Raw genomic sequence first — 21113 nt, 5'->3', positions numbered from 1 at the left:
TCCTACGTGGAGGAGCGTTCGCCGGCGTTTTGTTGACGCGATCGAGACACGATGCCGTAGCTGCAGCCTGAACCTTTTTATTAAACGTGTGCTGTCAGGCTTTGCTTTACGCCTCCTTTTTGGCTTCCTCCCACAGCAAATCATTCCAGATTTGGAAGCAGAAAGGGGCAGATTCTCTGCTTGTCAAACAGCCCTAACGATTCTGTCCCCCAAACAACTACAGCAGTAGGCCTTTCTTTAAGATGAAGCAGGCATTTCGATGACAATTTTGCCAATATTCTTGTTTTCTTCCATGATCCTGTGCGCCTCTGCAATCTCCTCCAGAGGGTAAACGCTGTCGAGAAGTGGTTGGAGACGAGCGGAGGTTCCTCCAGAAAAATACGGTAGTGCGTGTTCTGTGAAGGCTTTCACCAGGCGTTCCTTATACTGAAGAAAAAAAGCATTTTGACGATCATTTCCAATCATTTCATTCACAGAGGTACCTCTAAGCACTGCATCCAAAACGTGCACAGTTCTCAAGGAGACGCTTCCTGATATTTTTATAGCGAGATGGACATGCAAACATCTGACAGGTGTAAATTACAAACAAGAAGAAAACTTGTAGATTTATTATATTTTAATTGAATTAAATTCTCCAAAACAAGTGGTACAAGCTCAGTGCAGAACCATCTAAACTCAAACTGATGAAAGCTCTTGAGAATGTTATATATTAGACCATGGATGGAATGTATCCTAGGGCTCTGCACTGCTGTTTTTTACTGTAATATCTTGAGAACTTTCCACATAAAGTGATTTTTCCTGGTAATTTCTGGGCATTCAAATGGCCTTGGTCTCTACCTTGAAAAATGATCTAATAGAAGTTTTTCTCCCCCACCCCCACCCCGCCCCGCCTCGATCAGGCTGCCTGATCACTTGAGTTTTGTTCCTTCTTAGGCCAAATCTTTAAATTATGGCACTCGTTAAGTACGTTAAGAAGTCCTGGGTATCATTCCTCTGATTCAGTAGTTCTAAAAGGGAGGCATTTGATAAAAAAAGGGAAATTGTAACTTAATTTTGCAGTGTTTTCCAGAGTATGTAGTAACAGTTCAAGGTGGTGCTTTTTTGGTAATGATGTGTTAGATTCTGGTTTAACACTGGTATCCAAAGAAAGCTCTCAAACTATCATTGATTTTAAGATCAAACTGTATACACTGTTCATAGCCATTACTTGCCTCCTTGTCTCGTGATCGTAATAGGCTTGTATGGATGCTCGCTCTTTTGGAAAGCAGCCTTGCAAGCAAATCTCCATGTACTTCACCTCCACTCAGTAGTCCATAAATAATCCACCGGCCATCAGTACTCAGACAGTTGAGATTCTTCTCCCAGTATGAGCCACCAACACAGTCTAAAATAAGATCTACTCCAGAACCTCAAGTAGAAACAGAAAAGATTTCAGCAATGTAGTTGAGCTGCATTAAAGGTAGGATAATTTCAGGAAAAACTAAAACCTTGTTCTTTGTAGGTACAGAGCCAATCCTGCAGTTATTTACATCTTTCTACCAAAATTAGGAATTGGCACAATGATTTCTAAGGAATTCTAGAATCAGGCACAAAAAAAGAATCATTATAGATATCCAGATGCAGATTCTGTCATAAACCATCCCAAATGCTTAGAAAAACTAAATTTTTCTAACAGTAAGAGAACTAAGTTTTGTTCCCATATTCAAACACTTACAAAGACAAGTGCAAGGATTTGGTCCCACAGTTCCTTGTGGAGGCAACAATAACACAGGCACAATACTTATGCCCCAAATGAACACGAAACCAACGAGAGTCCACGCAGAAAAGAGAGCGCAGTCAAACTAAGGAAAGATACATTCTTGGGCTGAACAGGATGCTAGGCTGGCTAACAGGGTCAGGACTGTCTGCTCCTTCACCGACTAAGGTGACAGTTGAAACTGAGTGTATGTGCATACACGTTAGGAGGTACACACTCCTCCTCAACTGTAACAGCGTCTTTCATATAGAAGTTCTTACCTTGGGTGAATGCCAAGACCTTTTCACTAAAATCTTCATTCTTGTAGTTGAACCCCACAGCTGCTCCTGCGTTTGTTGTTGCTTTCAGTTTCTCTTGAGTTCCTGCTGTCACTATGGGAATAGCTTTTGCCAGTCTCACCAGCTGAATGGCTGCCATACCAACTCCACTAGCTCCAGCGTGGATCAGCACTCTTTCGCCCTTCTGTACTTTACCTGAAGGAGGGCATAAGTGAAATGGTTACCCTTTTGGCATCACCTTTGGATTAAAACATGATCAGGGTGTAAAATACTGAAGAGGAAGCTGAAGGAGATGCCCTTGAGTGGGCTTTGTTTACATCTTCATATCTTTCATAAAAGAAACAAATTCAGCACTAATGCAGCTCACAGTGTACTGACAGGAGCTCTATTTCACCAGTTCAGTGGAATGACTTTAGCTTGGCCCTGTCCAGTTCTGGGCATCTGTGACCAAGCTGTTTAGGTGAGTGCAGTCAGCCTTTTCATACCAGGACCATCCCCTGCCGCCAACAGGAAACACACTCGGAGGATGTTAATACTGAGAAATCAGGCACTCAACAATGGAGAAACATAAGAAGCACTGGGTAACTTTAAAGACCAGTGCTACCTATCATTTTACCATCTACCGGTTGCCCTAACGCATTTGTTTGTGTTCCACTGATTGCTACTGGAAGTGAGGCACTGAGTAGTCCTGGAGACGTGGTCCTAATTGACCACAGACCCCCAGGAAGCAACACTCCTTGAAGTGAGTCTGCATTTCAGGTAGTGAGGAAAGTTGCTTGTTTGTAACTCCTGTTCTTTAGTGGAGCTTTTAGATGCTACTGCTGAAGAGGGTAGAAGGCGGCTATTTGTCAATGAGGAAAACCCTGGCAAGTGCTACTGTTAGTGCCTCTATAGCACGTTTTCAAAACAGGGTGTGAACTTATGTCTGTTTTAAATCAGCTCAGAGGAGATTTTACCAACAATTAATGTCTCCGTGAAACAAGGTACAAGAAGATATTGTCTACTGTAGATCCACAGGCAATTAGTGGGAAAGTTCATGATATGGTCATGCTTGCAGCAAGTCAAATCTTTAGAAGTAAGATGTGTTTTCAGTTATTTGGAGAACATGTAAGTTATTCCAGGGTTTAGGCTTAATCGAAATTGCCATTCAAGCTGAGAAATGTAGACAAAAAGAAAAATTGACCATCTTTCCATATCCTTCCTTGTAAATATGCAATCAGCAGAGTAAGTTGTGACTGGGGAGATGTGGTCAAGATTCCAGGTTTTGGGTCTGGCGCACTGGATTCTGACCCATGTGAATGAGGTGACAGAGAAAAGGTTCTTCAAAGGCAAACAGCATTCAGATGGAGACAAGAAAGAGGTTTCATAACAGAAAGGAAAACAGGCTGTTTCGGTGGGATAGAGTTGCAAATATGCCTCTCACCTACAAAATGCAGCAGCTGAAAGGCTGTTAACCAGGCTTCGGGAATGGCTGCAGCCTGAATAAAAGTCATATCATTGGGAATTGGCATCAAGTAGCCTTCGGGTACTGTAACGTATTCTGCTTGGCCACCTCCGGAGAGCAGAGCCATCACTGCATCGCCAATCTTCCACCGGCCCTTGCAGCCAGGTCCGAGCCCAGCCACACTCCCAGCTGCTTCTAAGCCTAAAATATCACTTGCTCCTTTGGGGGGAGGGTACTTCCCTCTCCTCTAAAATAAAAGAAGAGAGAGGGCAAGGAAGGAAAAGCCACACATCAATGAGTGTAATGATCTGTGATATTTTGTTCACATGCCTCCAACCTAAATTCCTATTTATTTAATCCTAATTTTGCACTGTGTAAATGTTCCAGTAATTTGAGGATATTCTATCCTCTGGCAATACCTCTTGTTTCCTAAGTAAGTTTTATTCTTAAAGCTCTGTGTGCAAATTCAATTTGTTGCGAGTCCCCTTTGTCCAGGCCAATCCATGCTGGGGAGGTATTACGGTCTCCAGTTGCAAAGCATGGCTTGCAGCTCAGATTAAAGCAGCTCAGACTTAACAATTTGAATGTGATTTTCCCACGCTGTAATTGGGCCAGTGGAACGTTTCATGTTCATCTCAAATGCCCAGAGAATGGTCTAAGCATCTAGAAAGACCAGAGCTTTGGTTTTACATCTTTTCTTGAAAGGCAGCTACCTTTCCATGCCACCCCAGCATTGCAGTGACCCAGACAAAAACATTTATCTGCTGAATCAACAGACATCTCTTCTTTCAGCCCTATGAACATTCCCTTTGAAGTCCCCCACCCAAATGCTGACCAGGCCCAACCTCTTAACTCTTCAGATTTGTCAAGACTTCAGGTAGGGGCTTGAAAATTTGGTATAGTTTTCAGGTGCATAAATCTGCTTAACATAGACATACCTGGAGTAAATCAGCCCTATTCAGAGCACTGGCAGAGACCTTCACAAGAACTTCTCCTTCTCCTGGGTGTGGTTTCATCACTTCTTTCACATAGAGATTTTCTGGGCCTCCTGGGCAATCAAAGTAGGCTGCCAACATTTTCTCTGAAAAAAACCCAGCAAAACCAAAAAACCTGGCATGAATGCAGGCACACTTAGGTGCAGCTGGAAAATCTCAGTAATCAGTAACCACAGCTCCACAGACTCCACTCTGCAGACGGACAATGCAAACTGTGACACAGGTCGAAGGCAGAAGAGGGGACGGCCGCCCGAGAAAGCGGAGGAGTTATAATGCAGTGAAATACATCAACATTGGGACACAACATATCGTTGCAAAAGCCATTTGACAAACCATGAAGGTCACCTTGCATCGTCATAGGTCTTAACCCTGCACAGAGCTGTGAGTGGATAGAGCAGCCCTGACCATCCACCCACCTTAACTGTAAAATTAACACACAAAGGAAAGTAACATCCTTTGCTCTCAACTTCTGCATGGTTAGGGCCCCAGTGCTCAACTGACTAAAGGAGACAGGCTCTTAAAGTACTAGACACAAATGGGATTTTAAAACCCTCAGCATAAAGAGCCTTTATTTGACACATCTAAAACCACGTAAGTAGTGCTGCTTTATGATTCAGCTCATGGATGACAACTTGAAGATACACAAAGGCACAATGGTGACCTAGCGCAAATGAAAGATAACAAATGGTTTTAAAAATTCCTATTTATTTCCCTTGCCTCAGCAGGTGATTCCTGTGTGCCTGATTTGCTCTGGTAGAGGGTCCCACTGCTGCCAGAGTCTTTCAAGTAACTCCTCAGATACAGTTCCTTGCTTTTGGCACCAGCAGTTGTTGAGATGGGCCAAGATGTCAAGCCTCCTCCCGCTTGGCAAAATCAAATCTGGAGCAGTCTTCCCTCTGTCCCCTGGGTGCTGGGTGGAAGGAGATGAGAAGAAGAAGGAATCACAACGGGAATGACTGTGTTACTTCCCAAGAGCTGGTACTATACGGAACACAGTATAGGGCTGCCACCCACAGGTGTGCACAGGGTGGGCTGCAAGCCAGAGCCTCTTCAAGGAAACAGCATTGTGTGATAGACCACCATGCCCTCTGTAAAAATCACTTGCATTATGGTATCTGCACAGGAAAAGCTAAGTGCATATTTAATTATTTGTGATAAGACTGCAAATGCGGAATGATAAACACCTTGAAACCCCACGAATGTAAATCCCCACGGGGTGGTGCTCTGTGGCTGTTTTACAGTGAATAAACACTTCCAATTATTCGTATAAAATGTAACTCAAAGGCTTTTCTTTCAGAGGCTGGCGGTCTATTTGTTGTTTTCAGCTGAACCATTTAATCCAGTCCAACAAAATTTGTCTGTATTAGCACAAAAATTTCATGGGAAGCTCACCCAGAAACCACCCTGTAACAGATGCTTCTGCTCTCTTAACTGTGTCCAAGTTTAGTCAATTAAAAATAAGATGCAAAAGAAGCTTTTGTCCCTCTTCCAACACAGTTTACTAACCTGCATTTTTATAAATGCTTGTCTTTGTTGCTAGAAGCAGACCCACAAAAATAAATTTAAAAATACAGTGAGGATCCGAATATCTACATTGCTTTCAAATGCACAGAAAACTGCAGGAATTTAAAACCAAGTGCAACAACTTCAGACTGTCAGATCTGCCAGCACTGGCTCAAAACAACAATTTAAAGAAGCTATGTGGTTTCTGAGCACAATTTGAGACTCACCTTTTTCCTGTAAAGAAGGGAGGATGTTCTCTGCACCAGGAACGAACCCAGCCTCTCCTTGCGAACAGTCTGATCCCAGTTCCTCCTTTCCCAGCTCTGCCCTCGCTATCAGCCATTCCCCAGCAAGTCAAGGGGTGGAACAGGATGAGGTTGTGTTTTACTTTGGAGGGACAGACATGAGCAGAGTCAGAAATATTAGTACATCTCACCATTATTTCTACCCACGGACCTGGTTTATTCCACGGATTGAGGCAGAAATCTACTTTCCCCTTTGCCATTGAGGTAGAGATCTGCTGCTCTCCCCCAGCACACAGGGAGGTTTGGTCTAATGCCTCTGCTGTGGGGATCCGCCGGATCCGTGCGTATTTACGTGTTCTCGGGCAGAGCACTGAACCCGTGCTTTCATTTCTGAACTCTGAGTAGTGCAGACGAGATTTATTGAAGTTGCATTAAGGGCATGTGAGCTGTGACAGTCCTTATGCTATACATCCACCTGAGGAGGCTTTATTGTGCTCTTGTTCCCATGAGATGTCAATGTTCAAAGTTTACTGGTTCACGTCCGTCAGCCCGCTGCGTTTCTACCTGATGTTTTAGCTGCCTGATTGCACCTCTTTGTTGAGCTTTGCTGTTTCCCCCAGAGGGAGAAGGATCAGATCATGCCTTTTCCCATGTCCTAGTCGACAGCTCTTGAGTATTTGAGAGTTGTCAGGGAATAAAACTGGCACTTCCAAGTATTTAAAAATTATAAATCATATGTCTGTCCATGTGTGGGACTCTTCTGTGGATTTTTTTCCTATTGATTTTGAGGGTTTGGGATTCAGGCTTTTAAACTCTTCTTTGAAACTAAACTAATTTAGAATCACATGTAGCTAAAAATTCTTTTGTTCTCAAATGACTCAAAAGAGTTAACAGTTTGTTTCTGCAGATAAAAAGATCAAGGAGTCTGGTCTTCTTGAGACTGCTCTTTAGCTGGTGGTGTAGGCAGAGCTTCAGCTGTCCCCTGTGCAGTAATGAGTTCACTCAAATGTGGATTCTTTGATGTCTTACAGTACACACAGTCTGATTCAAGCCTGGTAGTGACGTTATCCCTCCTCCCCAGTCCTCACAGAACTTTGCAATCCACTACAATTTAATCAATTATAATTCAAATGGACATGTTAAAAATGTTTTATTTGTAATACTGAAAGATGTACGGGACAATCTGAAAATATGTTAATGTAACAATTTCCTTCATCCCTTGGGTCTGTGATGCTAGCATAGCTTTAATGCTGTGAGAGAAGTTTCTTTGCTTAGGGAGATTAATAATTTTCTTATCTGCAAGCAGGCTAAAAGACAACATTAGAAAGATTAAGCAGAGCATCTTAAACCAAATCCTGAAGACATTACTTTCAATTCAGTTAAGAAACTTAGATGATAGACGCATAGGGTAGTCCTCTTATGAGCTATCAGTCCTCAAGCGTTCTTGAAAAAACAGAAGGAATCTCAGCAGCTGGAATGTTGTAAAGCAGTAGTTTCTTGCTTAAACTGGATAGTGCTTCAAACTTCTACACTTTATTTCCTCATGAGCAGTCCTTCAGAGGTTGATGAAGTTCAAGATTTCTACTCATTCAGCTACCTTTTTCTCTAAAGTAGTCCGCTATGATACAAGGAAATAAATAAAAAAAATTGAAAAATCAACAATGATAAAAATCATATACAGGATTGCTTTAATGAAGATGCTTTTTTTCAAGTTCAAATCCACCTCAGACTATACTGTACTCAAAAGAAGACAGCTGTATTTCTAGCTGAAAATTGAAAATAGTAATACCTATATTCATGAGGTATTATCTGTTTTAAAGAATAAACACTGAACACTTTAAATCATTTTTAGAAATCTCTTGTAACATGCTGAGAAAAGCTACTTTGTTTTCTTTTTGCAAAGAAATCACCCAGAACAGCAAGAATAAACCCCAGAAAATACACATTTTCAAAACTGCTGCAAATCTGGCACTGGAAACACTTAGACCTTAGACTTTACTCCGGAACAGTGGCCAGTTACGGACAATGTGACTATTTGCAAGACCAGATAACTTGTGTGCAAATGGTTACAGGATTTTGCAAGTGTTGACACTTTTTGCAGTCTCCCAACTTTACACTTTCTGCCTTCCTCCCCTGGCAGCAAAGCAGCTGGTATCAACTGTGATGTGGCTCCTGAATTTATTACTGAGGCAGCTGGACAGACTTGGGGCTAAATAACACAATGGCACCTTTTGGATCTGCTTGAGCTCCATTTGTAGTACTGCAGGAAAAGACTAGGATAGAGCTAGTCTAAGTTAGCTTAAAATATAAGGCCCAATGCTTAGATTTTTAAAGTCTCATTAATGCTGCCCTAGATGGAAGCAATCCCTTGAAAACACTCCGTACCTGGAAGGACCATTCTGGTTTGGTAGTATTTCATACCTGTTTTGACCCAGTGATTAAAAACTCCTATTAATGCTACCAGGGTGGGAAATCTGTCTGTTCCTCAGTTCATAGCCCAGCACGTAAATGTCCCCCAAAATTCGTATCATTTGAAGTTAATGTGCTGGCCATGCATGTCAGTGAAAACGATCTTTAATACCTATCCCTAACAGAGCCATCACAGCTGCTAATTATGACAAGGATGAGGCAGAATCATGTCTGGAGCACAAGAAAATTGAGGCTCTCTAGGCAGTGCAGTGCTGGTACAGTGGGTTTGTGCTCAACCTGCTACGAGACACTGACAAAAACAATGGCCAAGAACTAGAGAAAGCAGAACATAACGTAAAGCAGCCTGAGGTTGCTCTGATAGTTGAGGCTGAAATGAACATAGGAAAGATCCAAAAACCATGGGCAATCCACTTCCCTCTTCTCCTGGGCTGTCTGCAGTGAGATGCATTTTGGTTAAACACAGTGCAGGGGCTGTGAAGTGTGAAGAAGTGGAGAGGCTGCAGTGGAGGCCAGTCTCCGCCAGCCTGGCACCAAGCACAGACCCACCAGCCAAGAACCAGTTTTCTGAAGGTCCAGCAGGCAAGATTGTTCTAAAACCTGCATTACAGCCTCCAAAAATCCTGTTCTTGATCATAGCTTTTTGAATTGTAAAAGCCTTTTGAAAAAGGTTTGATGAAGGATTTGTTACTGAGAGTCTTGTAGCTCATTCCAGACGAAACAGCTTAAGGCCCAAAACACAAATTCATTCTACTTACTTTTAGGCACCTAAATGAGGAACAAAAGCTAGGAGCACAGTGGGCCTACAATTTTATTCCTTTTCAGTGAAAGGAGATGGGCATATCTATAGATGAAGTTGAATCTTATTGCTCTACAAAATATTCCTTAGAAACGCCCTTGAAATTCCTTCAAAATTCCTTACAATTACCCCTACCGTGAAAATCAAGGCTATTTTGGGAATCTGCTCTTGTGCATTTTATCCATTTGGATGATGTGATAAAATGAGTGTATCCTTGATATGGAGTCAGCCATATATTACATCAATAAGATGTGTAACTCTGTTATTTATCTCCCAGACAAAAGTTAATGAAGAGTGGTTAATCCTCGTCAGCACCTCCACACAAAGGGAAAGCTACATTTGAGATGCAACCGGGGTTCTGCAGCTGGTCTGCGAAGGGCTGGGTTTTGCAATATTCCCGAATGGGGAACAAAGAGCTAGATGTTAACACTAAGTCTCTAAAACACTGAGCCCAAGAGAAAGGAACTTAAGAGGACTCACACAAAGGGAGCTTGAGTAGGAGAGGAAAAGAAATGGGCACTTCTGTTAGACAAGAGGTGCTTTGTTACTGTGAGGCAAGGAAACTAGCTTCATGATGTCTCAAGATTCACATGTAGGAAAAGAGACTCCAGCTTTCTCCTAGCGACTAGGCAGAGAGAGAAAGTTTGAAACCCTTAGAGAACTCATGTGTCTTTGAAGAAGTGGGCTGTGAGACAGAGTATCAAAGCTGGTGCTCTACAAAAGTGTGTTTAAGACCTCAGCATTAGGCGTATGAGGTCAAGAAAATGTGACTGCCAGGTCCCGTTTTGTTGAAGGGTAACTATCAGAAAACGTGTGCCAGAACAGCCAAGGAAAGAGAGTTCGGCAACCTGTTCATGCCCATGGAGGCTTTGGAGCGCAGTGGGATGTGATGTCTGGAGAGGGTTTAGCTTGGAGCCATAACCATGTCTGTGCTCAGTTTCCCAGATTTTCAGGATTTGGTAGTTTGTCAGATTGATTTTTGAAGCTGTAAGGGCAGAGCTAATCAGTGAGATGCCGGCATACAGGAACACAGGTACAGTCATTTCTCTTACCTAGTTTCTCCACAGCTTCCACACACACACTGGGATACATGCCTACTCTGTAAGTAGCAACCAGGATGAAAGTCTTTGTCTTCACAATGATCAGGCCTCCATCTGGCTAGATAATACAGAAAATTGGTGTAAGGTTACAAGGTTCTAAAAAAATACATAGGTATATATATTGCCTGACAGTGTGGGCCAATTACAGGCATTTTCTTTGCCAATATCCCTGGGGTTTTTTTTGGGGGGGGAAGGCAAATACTGTCTTAAAGTCTAAGCCAGGATGCAGACAAACAGTGACAGTGAATGTTCTGAAGACTGCTGACTATTAAAGCAAGTCAGTCAAATGCTTTATTATATTGCCTGTTCTTACTTCCATTGATTAATGTATTATTGCACAGCATTTTGAAGAAGTGTTATCCTAGTGCTCAACGTCATATGCAAAAGCACTGATAAACGCAAATAAAATAACTAGCATTTACATGAAAGCATGCCCAGTATTTTATGAACCCTGCCTCCCAAACTCTGCCTCACCAATGTGTAATAAGGAATGGAAAAAGACATTGTAAAGTACTGCATTTTTCTGAAACAGGATCCAAATTTAAGAGCTGCTCAGCTTCTTCTGCAAGTTGCTTAGCTCATTTCAGGATGGATTTACTGGGGAGGGGAAGAATTAAGAAGACCTCAGTAATACCCAGTTGGATGTATTTACTTCAGAATGTGTGACTTGGCAGTAGTAACAAAATTCTGCCATCTCGATCATGGCTGCATGCAGCCATGTCCTCAGTTTCTGTTTCTGAATTTCATAGGTGAATTACTGAGGCTGGAGTCCCACAGGCTGAGTAAGCTGTCAAACAAGGTCCTGCTCACCCATGTCTCTTCTCTCCCCTGACCCAGTTACCTGGTCCTGCTACCTTATTTTGGCTGTGGGCTTGCCAGGCCCTTCTATTACCTGATTAATTAATTAATGAGGCAAGAAACCAACCCAGAAAAAAAATGAAGTGGTAGTTTTTTCTCGGCTTAGGGAGATGAACTGATTTGAAGAAGAACATGACAAGCCCTACAGCTGTTGTTAGGGAAATGAATGGTGTTACCCATCAAATTTGTATTATACAGCTGACACTTTTTTGTATTCTGCACCGATTTCGTTCCACACCTGCTGGGAAGGTGATATGGAGAGAAAGAAAGAAAGAAGCATGTGAAGGCTTTCTGCTCGTGTTACGGTATTCATGTAACCACGCAGCGAGGGAAGGAAGTGGGAAGTCTCCAGATTTCTCAGGATAGCCACAGCTCTTGTCAACATACGTTTTGAAGATAGATGGAATGCTCATCTGCGCGGACACATTTATAGTACTTCTCCTTGAAGTAGAGTCCTCCCCTTCTAACTTGCAGTAAGTTCTCGTAGAAAGTGTAGATAAGGTTTAAAGCATTCTCTGGTGGCACCTTTGTGATACAACACAGTGTTATGGACCAAAAATGCATGTCTTTGCAATGATGAACTGCTTTCCACCCTCCTACTGTCTTTGATAGTTCACTTAAAATTATGATGTAAAAAAAAATTACAAAAAAATATCTGCCTGGCTTTGAAACTAGACCTAGTTTCTGTACAGTCCACTATATTTTTAAAGTCTCATTTGATACAATCTGCTTAGTTCATGATTACCATCTGTGTAGTTCCATTACTCAGTGACACTTCTCTAGGTAGGCAATGTGCCCTGTGGTGACTGGACCCTTCTGTTGAAAGGCAATATAGGGTAGAATACAGCCTTCCCTGGGCTTGTGCAGAGCTCAACCAAGGATGCCAATTTCAAATATTCTTAGTCTTCAATGGGAAAGTGTAACTTTTAGCAAGTCCACACCAGATCATCACACCTCGATGGAGCAGTCTACACAGGTCACAAATCTGGTCAAGTCAATGAGCTCTTGGGCTCAGCGTATGTGTAACTGGGTCACTGGTTTGGCAGATTTATATTCAGCTGGTTGGATGAGATGATCCAATGATCCCTTCTGGCCTGAAATTCTTTCAAGTCAGTGGAGCTGGTGGTAATTTACACTGGCTGAGGACTTTGCTCTGGACCTCAGCACATAATCATCTGCCTTGCCAAAGAGCCAGCAGGCTGGCATCTCTAAAAACTGTGGTTTATATTAAAGATCATTTACATGTTAAAGACGATGTCACTAGTGGACTGATGACTCTCTCTGCTGAGAATCTGTCCCCAGGGTTGGGGCTATCTTAACAAAAGCTTCATCTTCTGAACACATTCTTCTGAGCATGCCAAGCATAGCAATATGTACCCCTGGAAAAACTGCCTGGAAACGTTTGAGAGCTGGTATCATGGGGATTAGGAGAGGAAGTGGTACCTTCCAACAACATAGGGATGACTGTGGTGTGGGGAGCATTTCTGAACTAGAAAGTTCACAGACTGTGTCAGGGAGTGCATATTAGTTTTACCATATAATATGATCAGAAGTGCTGTTACTCAGCACTGTTTATCAGCTGACAGACAATGAAAATAGATAAGCTACATCTATACCAGCAAATTTCAGGTGCCAGGGAGCAGTTCTGAGTACTGTCAGACCAGTTCAGGTAGAGTTTTGGCCTGGGCCAGCAAGCACTTTCCCAAACAATTCCAAGGCACATTTTACAATATTAGAATGGCCCAGGACTGCTCCCCATAGGCAACCTGGTACAGCCACTCTGTTTTGGGGTTATAGTATGGGCATGCCACGTTCCATACCAGCAGGTCTCAGTGCCAGAGAATGGACCTTCCTACATCTGCTTTACTGGTGGAATCATTGAGTGCTAAGTGGTTAAAAAGGACTCCTTGAAAATGCCAGTTAAATGGTATCTTTCTTCCAAAAATCGAAGATGTGAATTTAGCAATCAACTTTGCAAGTTAGCCTCTCAACACAGCAGCTAGGCTGTACCCCTGTAACTCCGTCTCCGACGTTGAAAGAAGCAAGTGTATTTAGTAGAGCGCTGTGCTCCCTGCTGTTATCACTACTTTGTGCTCTACATTCCTGGAGTTTCCACCTCTGCTCTCACTTCCTAGTACACTCTTTGATCTCTTACATTAAAGCCAAAGGTTGATGCACAGACTTTTCTTTCCTTTATGTTGATGATAGCTGCGTTTTCCACATGCTTTGTTCTGATAAGACTGTCATTCAGCAAAGCCTGGAGTTGGTTCATTTTCCTACTGTTCTGTAAAAAGAAATAGATATATAAGTGTTCATTCCCCTTCCCTTTCTATTGGAAACCAGATCCTCCTCCAAGTGGGATTTAGGAGTTTCAGCAGAAGTAATGCTAGGCCTCGGATAAGCAATGTAACAAAATAAAAATCCTAAAAACAACAGAGCAGCAGAACAGACCAGCAGGAAGACAGTTACCTTTATCAGGAAGGCCATAAAAGTCCAGTTACATTTTTATAGTGTAAGTATTTCTGGGTTCTTTTTTTCCTGGCATTTAATTTTCCTCTCACTGAGGAAACAGTCCACAGTGAAAACACTGAGAAATGAGATAAAACTTGCTACAACCAACAGATCAGAGCAGAAATTGGGGTGGGGGGAGTGGGTGTTGGTTTCTGGGCCAGGCTTGGCCCAAAGCAAAAATGATTTTCTTTTTAAATAGTCGGCACTAACATGGTTGTTGTTAGACCTCTGGGTCAGTGCGGCATTACTGGGTTGCTGCTTGGGGAGAAATCCTACATTTCTCTCATGTGATGGTATCTCTGGCTGTCTGCATCAGCAGCAACAAGAGAAGTTAAATGCCGGTTAAATCTTCAGAGAATTGCCAATAGGCATCTTGTTTACTTCAATCCTGGCCAGCTGCTAGGTGCTGGCAAAAACTGCAGGCCGACAGTTCTGTTCGTGCCATTGTGCTCAAATCATAATTAATTAGAAAACTGGTATTTCCTTATCACTAGAGTACAGCCATATCATACATCGTACTTAAATTTCAATTCGAGTTTCATGAAGTCAGTATTACAGGATAATGTATGAAATCTTGTAATAGAATTTAGTAAACTAACTCTGGATAAAGCTTGTGGCTTTATTGCTACATAACGTGGAAGGGTTTATTTTACACGAGGGTATTGGAAATGACATTAATATCGCAAGTAAATAAAGCAATCAGGCTTATCAGGCGGCGTAGCAAACGGCCTGTCATAAAGACATCAAGCTAGAGCATTTATTATTAACTCCTGAGCAATGAGGGTGTATTAGAATTCTAAACCAAGACGGAATGAGAGGCATGCCGGTTAGGGGTTCGTGGCCGGATGCCAAGCGCTACAAGAAGCCTGGCAGACGGCCGCAGGGCTCGGCGCGGCGGGGCTGGGCCCGGTGGCCGCGGCTGGCAGCCTTCCCCTTCGGGCTGACAGGAGGCGGCCGGGGCCGGGGCCGAGGCCGCGCACCCGGGCTGCCCTCCGCCTTCTGCCCCCAGCCAGGCGGTTCCCGGGCCACACATCGCGGCCACGGGCCGAGGCAGCGCCGTTGCCCGTACGAGCAGCCCCCGGCCCGGCCCGGCCCGGCCCGCTCCGCCGCCGGCGCCCAGAGCCGCCTCCGCTCACCGGCGCCGGCTGAGGCGTCTCCGAGGCAACCCGCGCCCCCGGGAGCACGACTGCGCCTGCGCGCCGCCCGCCTCCCCGCTGCGCTTCCCAGCATGCCCCGCGCGCTGCCGGGGATGCTGGGAGTTGTAGTCTCCCGGCCTCTACCTCACGGACGGGGGAAGGCGCTCGGCCCCGTTCGGCTCGGCTCGGCTCGGCTCCGCTCTGCTCGGCTCGGCTCGGCTCGGCACTGCCCTTCGTTTCGGGCTCGGAGCTGGCGGCGGCGCCGCCTCTCACCTGCCCTGGAGGCCGGCTGTCCTCGCTCCTGATTGGCTCACTCACCAAGGCGCTCCCTTTCTGATTGGTGGGAAGGCCTACCCAGGGCGACGGAGCCCGAGGGAGGGCGCTCAGGTTCGGGTTGCCACGGCAGCGAGGGACGCTGGGCGGCCGGGCGCGGAGGGATCCGGCCGTGCCCTCCCTCCCGCCTCCGCCCGGGACGGCCGCCAGTGGGTGCTGGCCCTGCAGCCGGGGAGACGGATCGCTGTCCCCACGGGCGACCCCTCCTCTTCCCGAGAGGCTGGGGGGGGTGGGAGGGATGGGGACTATTTTCTCCGGCGGAAGGACACGGAGGGGCGGTGCGAGTCGATGCGAGGTGCCTGGGGAGGGGGGCGCCGCCATCTTCCCCGCGGCTGGGCTTCGCCGTGCGGCCGCTTCCCGCCTCCCCTGGGGCCTCCCGGAGCCTCGTTGGAGCCGGTGAGGGCATCCCTGCACGGGAGTGTGGCGGGCGGGGGGAGTGCGGGGCTCTGCTGCCTGCCCTCGCCTCCCCTCGGGCCTGTGGGTCGTGCCTCGGGGCTGGGCAGGGTGCGGGGCAGGCTGGGCCCCTGCGGCCCTGAGGGGGGGCCGGCCTTTCCCTCTCACCGGTGTTGGCCCCATCGCTGCCTCCGAGGTGGAGGGGCCAGGGCCATGCCTGTGGGCCCTCTGGGCGGGTGCACGTTATCTGTTAGCTTAGCATTTACAAACTGCAAGGTTCTGTTCATAGGGCTGCCCTGTTTGCCCTAGAGGCTGGTTCTCTCCTTGTACTCTGTCCCGGCACCTGAGGGAATCAACTGGGACCAAGCCACCGGTAAAGGCAGCCAGCCGTACTTGCAAAGGGTGACATCCACGTATGCTGAGGAGACGGTGACATGTGAGGCTACAGGCGTGGCCTGCATAAAGGCTTTTGTCAGAAAGGGGCTTTTGAGAGGACTGAGGCACGTGTGAGGATGCTTACTTTTTGTCACAGAAATGATTAAAATTTGTCTTCTCAAAGCTACTGCAAAGACTCCTGTTTGGACAGAGACTGTGTGTGAATTTTAGCAGATGGGTGGTTGGGGGAAAATGTTCTGCTGTACTGATCAGGACTCATGAAGCAAGAGAAACCTGTCTTTAAAAAAATTACTGATACAAAGCTGTACTGCTGACAGCAAAGCAGGATGCAGGTACATCTAGCAAGAAATTTTAGGCAGGGTTATTCTCAGGTTTGATCATAGTAAAACAAATGTCCTAATACAGAACAGCCAACCTGCTCGTGGGGTTTAGCATTTGCGGACACAACTGTGAGATTAACTTCAAATCTTGTTTTATCTGTTCAAACTTTGGAAGTCCCGTACTGTGTTTCTGTCCCAACACACGATTAAACTTAGTTTTAAGACTGGCAAAACAGCTGGTATCTCATATAAGTGGGCCCCTGCCTCTGCCAACCGTGGAAAGTTGGCATCTTATAGCAAGAGTCCAAACAAAATGGAAAAAGAAAGGATTAAGATTAAGTGGCAGCTTTAGTTATTAAGATAGGGGGAAAAAAAAAATCTGCAGCTAGAGATGTTACCACATGTGATTTCTTTAAAGCAGATTGTTACAGCAGGCAGATTTTTTATGTTTGCTCTGTTTTGTCTCTCCTGGGTTCCCAGTCCTCTGTGATGACAGCAAACATCTCCTTTGCTTTGTGCTCACAGAAGGGCTCAGTCTTTCTTTGTAAGATGGATGGAGTCTTAATACTAGTTACTGAAAACAGGTGGAAAGGAGGCTAGTGGAGGTTTTTGTTTGTTTGTCCTGTAAACTTAAAAACTATACAAATATGTATTTTCTTCATCTTAAGCTTGTCTAGGGATTTACAGCATCCCTATCTCAGAAGAACAAAACTGCTTTGAGTGGAAGGAAATCTGCAAAAGATGGCCTGAAGCAGGAGCCTGTGGCAGCTTTGCAGGTAGGTAGGATATACTGCTCATAGAAAAGTGTGTTGACTTGTCTAATACCAAGTTTGTAGCACCTCAAGTATCCAGATGTTCTTCAGTCCTCACTGTTTGCCTGTTTATTTTCTATCAGAAATTAGTTCAGTGCTAATCAGGGTGTTCTTGCTGTTATTTATCCATGTAGGTAATGCAGCGCACAGCCTCCTTTAATCGGTCATTGCAGGATGAAGAATAAACTGTGAGGGTCGTTCCCCTGCTCCTCAGAGACCATGAGGTCAGATATGCTTTGCAGTGTTCCCTGAAACTTAGTAGACTTGGGCTGTCTGGAAAAAGGGGAGATCGTTTTCAGAGCAGGGGACTTCTCACAGGGAATACCAGCCTCCATGGCAGGCACAACACTGCAGAAACCACAGGCACATGTAGACAAAAAAAATCTTCATTTCCAGATGGAGATAGCCAGGGTACCTGCTTTCCAAATCATGTAGTAGTGTCCTAATTGTAAGCCACTATTTTACTCTGTCTTTTGTCTCCTCTGTACAGAGAAGGCAGGAAATCATGTTAGAGGAAGTGCCCGCTAGCCTGCCACAATGCTAAGGCTAGTATGTATTTCTGGGTTTGGAAGCTGTCTTACAAGGGCTGAAAAAAATACAGTAGAGGATTGGGATGTTGTCACCTATTCCACTGCAAATCGTTTATTTTTCCTTGTGCATGATGAAAGAATAGACATCTTGCAAAGTTATGCAGAAGGGAAGGAAAGTCGTTGATACCATGTGCATTACATTGGCTTTTTTCCTTGCTTTGGTTTGTCCTGGATTACATGGCAGAAGTGAGTATTTTTCTTTTATAGATGCAGTTGGAGTGAAAAATAGGAGCTTGCAAATTTGAGGAAGGAAATTTTCAAAACTTGACTGGGCGAGGTCATGAGCAATCTTGTTTATGAGGTTAGCTGTTCTTCAAGCAGGCAGTGGGACCAGATGACCTCCAGAGGTCCTTTCCGACCTATGTTTTCCTGTGCCTTCTGACTCTTTCAGTCAGAAGAGACAGGAAAGCATTTCTGTGAGGAGGAAGGAATACCCAGGCAGATGTGTCTATCAGTGCATAAGAGCGGGGAATATGAAAAGAAACAAATAAAGTGTAGATTAAAGACTTCACCTTGAACCAATGGTAAGAGATTTGAATCTGCAGTCTAGAGAGGTCAGTTGGGAGTCATAGTATCACTGAAGTGCTGGGTTGGACAGAATAAACTCTTAAAAGTTGTCTTGTACAAAAAAGTGTTGTTATCTTGTACAAATACCCGATTCAGAGAGTCTTTGTAGATTTTTTTTTTTTTTTTAACTAGGTGTTGACAAAAATAATTGAAGAACAGATTTTTTTTCATAGCTGAAACATCTGGCTGAAGAGTGTGGAGGTCAGTATCTCTGCAGAAGTAAGCTTTTCTTTTGGTCCGATCTTTACCCAAGTAATTTTGTGAACACATTGTTTCCTGGAAGCAGTGTGTCTCCAGTGAATCTGAAATAAATAGAGGTTGATGTAAAGAGCATTTTGCCTCTGTGGTTCTACTGTCTCTATTATAAATTGATCCAAATGTACTGGTGCACGTACAATAGAGGTGTCCTGGTTTTGGCTGGGATACAGTTAATTTTCTTTTTAGTAGCTGGTACAGTGTGTTTTGGATTTAGTGTGACAATAATGTTGATAACACACTGATGTTTTAGTTGTTGCTAAGTAGCGCTTATCCTAAGTTAAGGATTTTTCAGTTTCCCGTGCTCTGCAAACGAGCAGGTGCACAAGAAGCTGGGAGGGAGTGTGGCCAGGACAGCTGACCCCAACTATCCCAAAGGGATACTCCATACCATAGGACGTCATGCTCAGTATATAAACTGGGGGGAGTTGGCTGGAAGGCCCAGATCACTGCTTGGGCATCCATCAGTGGGTGGTGAGCACTTGCATTGTGCATCCCTTGTCTTTTCTTGGGTCTAATTTCTCTCTCTTGGTTTTTTTTTTTGTGATATTCCTTTTCATTACTATTATATTATTATTAGTGTTATTATTATATTTTATTTTATGTTAGTCATTAAACCGTTCTTATCTCAACCCACAAGTTTACTTCTTTTTCCCAATTCTCCTCCCCATCCCACTGGGAGGTGGGAGGAGTGAGTGAGTGGCTGCATGGTGCTTAGTTGCTTGCTGGCGTTAAACCACAACAAGAGGAGATGGAATTTTCTGGCTGGAGCTCACTTAGTGCTTCAGCATGAGGTTCATCTGGTAGAACTATCTTTAAAAACCACTAAAATGCAACCATCCCTAGGGTGGAATGTAGCAGTAATTTGAAACTGACTTTTATGTAACTGAAAAAGGCACAAAAGAAAGAAATAAAAGTCAGGAGGTGGAATTTGATAACTCTGAAATGTTTTCAAAGCTGACAAGCATTCTGGAATAATTTGTGAATCACTGTGTTCTTTGAAACAAAATGTACTCTCCATTGCTTATGGAGATGAGGACAGACAGTTACTATCAGAGGGAGTGTCTGACTATACACCTGATACTTTATCTCTCTGTTTAACTTAACTGTGATAGGAAAATGCTGCTGGTATCAGCAGTTAGAATTCCTTTAGAGATTTGTTTCGTTGTTTGGTGGGAATTGTGAGAAAACTAGGTTGTTGCTGTTTATACAATAGTTTTATATGTTTTTGAATGTTTTAATGTTTCTCCCAGACTAGTCCAAAAATGCGTAGTGTGAATAGCTCAGAGACTCCCTGGCTACTAAGATTTACGTGTCCGAGACCTGTGAGGGAACACACTCAGCAGAGGCCTTGGCAGGTGAGTGACTCTCAACATTCCTTCCTTCAGCTGTAGATTCTACTGTGAAGTAGCAAAGTTCAGGACACATGAAACCAGTATCTATAACTGGCATCCCAGGATATTTGGGTGTAGTTGAGCTCCTGTCTTGGAACTGGCCACCTAATACCACTGAAGTTCCGAACAGTGATCTGGTTGGTCTGTCTGTGCTCCAGGACGCCATCCCTGGCATGTGCCTGAATTCATTTGTGAGTCCTCCTCAGCACGAACGTTGTGCTTTACTCCGTCCCTCGTAGGCATGCTCAGAAATGTGTATTACAGGAAGATGTGTGTGCTCTGTCCTTCCTGTCAGCTTGTTGTAGGTTGAATCTGTCTAGTGTTCAAGTATTGCATGAATCTTCCAGAGGAATCCCAAAAGTTAATGCTGGTCAGCAGTGTTAGTACATTCAGAAATTATATCACAGCCTGTCTTAGGTATGCATGAGTAGGCTTCTGACTCAGTAAGCAGTGGTCTGATATTACAATAGGTGTTTAAACTGTGAGTGGGTAGAATTGGACCTATATGTATATTTTTCTTCAAAGAAGAGTGCCCAAATCATTAAAATCATGGCTTTAAATTGGGATATCCCAATGCCCATTGTTTCTGTTTCATCTGTGTGAAATGTTCTCCACCTCCTATCCGGAAGTATTCCTGAGAACTGCTACAAGAATGCTTTGTTGTACTTCCTGCACAGAAATAACAAGGTTTGCAAGGCAGCACGGTGTGAAGGTGTTAGGTGAACTTCTTACCATTCTATCCCAGTTTATAGCTTGATTGTGGAACCTAGATGAGAACCTGATCTTTGTAAAGCAGGTTGGCATTTTATGCAGACCCTTTTTTTACATTTACCAGAGGTTCTCCTCAGCACCAGCAAAGAGTGGTGCAGCAAATACTTTCGACTGCAGTAGACATTTTGGGAAGAAAAATAGTACCAAAGATTGGCTAACACAGTAAGACTTCTGTCGTGTGAAGGTATGAGTGGAGGAATGAAGTAGAATGGAAGGTATGAGGGGAAGAA

At 44.2% G+C, this 21113-nt stretch overlaps 2 protein-coding genes across 18 annotated transcripts in view; one reads left to right on the top strand and one right to left on the bottom strand.

The window, feature by feature from the left end:
- Window positions 1-61: 61 nt before the first annotated feature.
- On the bottom strand, window positions 62-15412 carry TP53I3 (tumor protein p53 inducible protein 3). 8 transcript variants are annotated; one of them, XM_041128898.1, is made up of 9 exons: window positions 15197-15294; window positions 13561-13689; window positions 11793-11930; window positions 10500-10605; window positions 4417-4559; window positions 3458-3725; window positions 2017-2229; window positions 1212-1408; window positions 62-426 (listed from the first exon to the last, which is right to left on the bottom strand). In XM_041128898.1, exons 2-9 carry the CDS (start codon window positions 13675-13677, stop codon window positions 238-240), a joined length of 1371 nt encoding a protein of 456 aa, XP_040984832.1. In that variant the 5' UTR covers window positions 13678-13689; window positions 15197-15294; the 3' UTR covers window positions 62-237. The 8 variants fall into 8 exon arrangements, with proteins under 8 accessions (XP_040984832.1, XP_029893709.1, XP_029893710.1 ...); XM_030037849.2 differs by lacking the exons at window positions 10500-10605; window positions 11793-11930; window positions 13561-13689; window positions 15197-15294 and adding exons at window positions 5191-5383; window positions 6204-6489; XM_030037850.2 differs by lacking the exons at window positions 10500-10605; window positions 11793-11930; window positions 13561-13689; window positions 15197-15294 and adding an exon at window positions 6204-6491.
- Window positions 15413-15422: 10 nt separating this feature from the next.
- Window positions 15423-21113, top strand: part of FAM228B (family with sequence similarity 228 member B) — a 43760-nt gene continuing 38069 nt past the window's right edge. Inside the window, exons 1-4 of one of the 10 annotated variants that reach the window (XM_041128902.1) lie at window positions 15799-17270; window positions 17441-17530; window positions 18596-18664; window positions 19972-20076. In XM_041128902.1, coding sequence (XP_040984836.1) covers window positions 19984-20076 — 93 coding nt within the window. In that variant the 5' untranslated portion in view covers window positions 15799-17270; window positions 17441-17530; window positions 18596-18664; window positions 19972-19983. The other 9 variants (XM_041128907.1, XM_041128906.1, XM_041128901.1 and 6 more) reach the window with 9 other exon arrangements.

The sequence above is a fragment of the Aquila chrysaetos genome, chromosome 15 (genome assembly GCF_900496995.4).
Source record: "Aquila chrysaetos chrysaetos chromosome 15, bAquChr1.4, whole genome shotgun sequence".
Classification (NCBI taxonomy): Eukaryota; Metazoa; Chordata; class Aves; order Accipitriformes; family Accipitridae; genus Aquila; species Aquila chrysaetos.
Note: the sequence above shows the minus strand (reverse complement) of the source record. Positions and strands in the feature narration are given on the sequence as shown.

Excerpts from the sequence above, each read along its gene's own strand:
- TP53I3 (XM_041128898.1), bottom strand. The coding sequence starts at position 13,677 with ATGAACCAACTCCAGGCTTTGCTGAATGACAGTCTTATCAGAACAAAG. Across the intron at positions 11,931-13,560 it reads CATCAACCTTTGGCTTTAAT|GTGCCACCAGAGAATGCTTT; the intron begins GTAAGAGATCAA and ends TGTATCACAAAG. Across the intron at positions 3,726-4,416 it reads ATAGGGCTGATTTACTCCAG|AGGAGAGGGAAGTACCCTCC; the intron begins GTATGTCTATGT and ends CTTTTATTTTAG.